Raw genomic sequence first — 3443 nt, 5'->3', positions numbered from 1 at the left:
TTTTTCTCATCCTAGTGGATAAGGTAAGGGAGCAGGTCCTGGAATGGACGTTTCCTTTTAAATTACCTCAGCCTCCAAATAAGTGCTATCTTGTTACCAGCCCTGGAGAGCAGGAGGGGCATGCTGCCTTGTCCCACCTGCTGTTTTTATTTGTTTTGATGCAAAGAGGCCAAGTTAGGAGACCTCATTTGGTCCAGAAGATCTTCCCAGAAGAAGCAACATAGGGCTTACCTGCCTTTCATTTTTTTCTTGCCCTCTCTTTTGTGGTTGTGGAGCCAGGATGCAATTACCTCTGTGACAGGAAAGAGACAGAGTGATATCCTTTGGGCTTGGGCTGGGACACGTTGTTGAACACCAAGCCTTTCAAGATGGTCCTCTGCAGCAGCTTTAGAATTCTTCTTCTCTGGGGACTGGTGCTTTTCACAGAACACAGAGTCCAAATGGGAACGGTAGGGCAGCACTCTGCTGGCCCCCTGGCTGAAGCCCCTACCATGCCCCTGATTCCGGAGCTGCTAAAAGAAGCCCCTGGCAAGCAGCAGAGGAAGCCACCGGTCCTAGAGCATCCCCTGCGGTACATGCTGGAGTTGTACCAGCGCTCAGCTGATGCGCAAGGTCACCCTAGGGAGAATCGCACCATTGGGGCCACCATGGTGAGGCTGGTGAGGCCCTTGGCCAATGTAGCAAAGCCCCTCAAAGGTGAGTTATAATTCCATACTATACTGGAGGGAGAGAAATCTTGGGGAAGTGTGTCAAGGACCTGAGTTTACTGTCAGGTTTCATTGTCTGGTAGGGAGGTTGTTTTCTCAGGATTGGTTTTCAAAGAATGGCAAACTTGGGGAAAGCTGGCTCCAATCCTGCTATCATTTAGAGACCCAATTTAAGAATGAATTGCCTTGGGCCTACCTGAGGAATATCTCCGAGGCCCCAGGGCAATTGAGTGATGTGTCAACTTCTATCTTATAAAAAAAACTCTTACTGCTTATTATATCACTGAAAACTGTAACTGAGAAATACCCATATACATTCTTGTGGAGGGCTGTTTATATGTTTTATTCTTAAAATAAGGCAAAGACTATAGAATGCTGAATTGGGGACATTTACAAAGCCTCAGAAAGGACAGAAACAAGCTGTGTACTGGCTGAGTGAATATCAATTGTACTTAATCCTTAATGACAGCTACTATCACTAGCTGTCAGAGCAATTAGCCTAATTGTTAAAGATAAGAAAAACTAAAGCACAGAGAGGTTAACTTGCAAAGGTCACAAGGACAGTGGGTGGCAGGGGCAGGATTTGAGCTCAAGTCTTTTTTATTCTAAAGTATGTTCATAACTTCGCAAGTGTTTAAATGCTGTACCCCAATATCTTTGTTTACCAAGCAGGTGTGTGTGTGTGTGTTTTTATTTAGATCATGTTGCCACATTGGGATTTTGGTAACAAATATATTTTGGAATTGTCTTTGTTCTCATTATGCTTAATTCTGTTTTAAACGTATTCATTAGACACTGTTCCAGGACAGCAGTGGGTTCCTGAAGTACAGGGCTCTCTAGGGAAAGCTGATAGTCATCAACTTCAAGGAAACCTTTGGAACATTGTTATATCAAACTTAGGCCTTTGCTAGTCTCAAACATGACAACAGACAGGATTTACACTCCCTCCTCCAAGGAAAACAACCAACATCCCCTAGCTAACCTTTACTGTTAGCTAACCAGGTGTCAGGCATTGGGTAAAATACAAACATGATCTTCCTTAATACCGCTATCTTATGAGGTAAGTACTATTAACATACCCATTTTATAGGTGAAGAAACTGAGACTTCGAGTAACTTACTCATGTAACACAGCTAGTAATTGGTAGAGCTGGGTGTGAGTTGGGCTCAAATTTTTATTGTACCACACACTGGTTAAATGTCCTCTGGCATAGACTTCTGAGTCTTAATTTCTTTGTAAAATGGGGATAATAACTAGCTCATAAGGCTACTGTAGGTTAAAGAGCTAATCCTCAATAAACAATAGCTATTATTGTGATCTTGAGTTAATTTTAGGGCTGCTTACAGCTGTCTGTGTGTACTGAGGTTTGTGAAGGAGTTTCAGGCTCAGGGGCAAGAAGCTAATCCTCTATTCTTGTTTCCTCTAACTTATGCAGGCCCCCAGCACATACAGACCCTGGACTTTCCTTTGAGGCCAAACCAGGTAGCCTACCAACTAGTCAGAGCCACTGTGGTTTACCGCCATCAACTCCACCTAGCTGGCCTCCACCTCTCCTGCCATGTGGAACCCTGGGTCCAGAAAAGCCCAACCAACTGCTTTCCTTCCTCGGGAAGAGGTTCCTCAAAACCTTCCCTACTATCTGAAGCTTGGACAGAGATGGATGTCACACAACACGTTCAGCAAAAACTCTGGAATCACAAGAGGCACCGGATCCTACAACTGTGCTTCATGTGTCAGCATCAAAAAGGTAGTGAGCGTCAGGAGCTCCTGTGGCATGGCACTTCATCCTTGGACATTGCCTTCTTGTTACTCTATTTCAATGACACTCATAAAAGTGTTCAGAAGGCCAAACTTCTACCCGGAGTCCTGGAGGAATTTATGGAAAGGGACTCTTCTCTTCTCTTGCGTAGGGCACGACAAGCAGGCAGTATTGCATCTAAGATTCCTGGCCCCTCCCAGGAACATGATAGGCCTGAAAGTAACCAATGTTCCCTCCACCATTTCCAAGTCAGTTTCCACCAGCTGGGCTGGGATCACTGGATCATTGCTCCTAATCTCTATACCCCAAACTACTGCAAGGGTGCCTGCCCGCGGGTACTGCGCTATGGTCTCAATTCTCCCAATCACGCCATCATCCAGAACCTTGCCAATGAGCTGGTGAACCAGAGTGTCCCTCAGCCCTCGTGTGTCCCTTATAAGTATGTTCCCATTAGCATCCTTATGGTTGAGGCTAATGGGAATATCTTGTACAAGGAGTATGAGGATATGATTGCCCAGGCCTGCACATGCAGGTGATAGCACAGGTACAGGTAGCTCGGGTTTCCCAAGAAATTGGAGTAGGGTTTAAAATAAAGATACAAATGTCCATGTTAAAGCTGCAGTGATCCTCTAGTTAATCTATGGGTTCTATTTCTTGCCTTAAGTGTTGTTACTTAAGTCTCCTTCCCTGTTTATGATCTCACTTTGTAAAAACAGTTCTGATACCAAACATCAGTATGTTTTGACCACTAGTCAGAGCCCTTAATGCTTGAGTAAGATGTGCCTTTGGATATGTCCTCTATTTTCTTGTCTTTTCATGGTGACTTTGTTAAAAGGGTCACGAGTCCATTATGGATACAGTTTTAGGCATTGTCCCACCAAGACCTGGGAAAGGTGGAATCGTCCTAGTGGTACATCTTCTGAGGCTCTCTAGAAGATTTGGGGTGAAGAAAGCAAACAGATTTTTTTTTATACCTC

The 3443-nt window shown here is 44.5% G+C and overlaps 1 protein-coding gene across 1 annotated transcript; it reads left to right on the top strand.

Annotated features, from left to right (window-relative positions):
* Nucleotides 1-350: 350 nt before the first annotated feature.
* On the top strand, nt 351-3002 carry BMP15 (bone morphogenetic protein 15). Its single transcript, XM_008158258.3, has 2 exons — nt 351-696; nt 2143-3002. Exons 1-2 carry the CDS (start codon nt 369-371, stop codon nt 3000-3002), a joined length of 1188 nt encoding a protein of 395 aa, XP_008156480.2. The 5' UTR covers nt 351-368.
* Nucleotides 3003-3443: the final 441 nt, after the last annotated feature.

This window comes from Eptesicus fuscus, chromosome 1 (genome assembly GCF_027574615.1).
Source record: "Eptesicus fuscus isolate TK198812 chromosome 1, DD_ASM_mEF_20220401, whole genome shotgun sequence".
Taxonomy (NCBI): Eukaryota; Metazoa; Chordata; class Mammalia; order Chiroptera; family Vespertilionidae; genus Eptesicus; species Eptesicus fuscus.
The sequence above is the reverse complement of the archived record's forward strand: the minus strand, read 5'-3'. Positions and strand labels throughout refer to the sequence as shown.

What these genes read in the sequence shown, in the direction of transcription:
- BMP15 (XM_008158258.3), top strand. Translation starts at nt 369, where the DNA reads ATGGTCCTCTGCAGCAGCTTTAGAATTCTTCTTCTCTGGGGACTGGTG. An exon ending in TGTAGCAAAGCCCCTCAAAG is followed by an intron (nt 697 to 2,142) that starts GTGAGTTATAAT and finishes TAACTTATGCAG; the next exon opens with GCCCCCAGCACATACAGACC.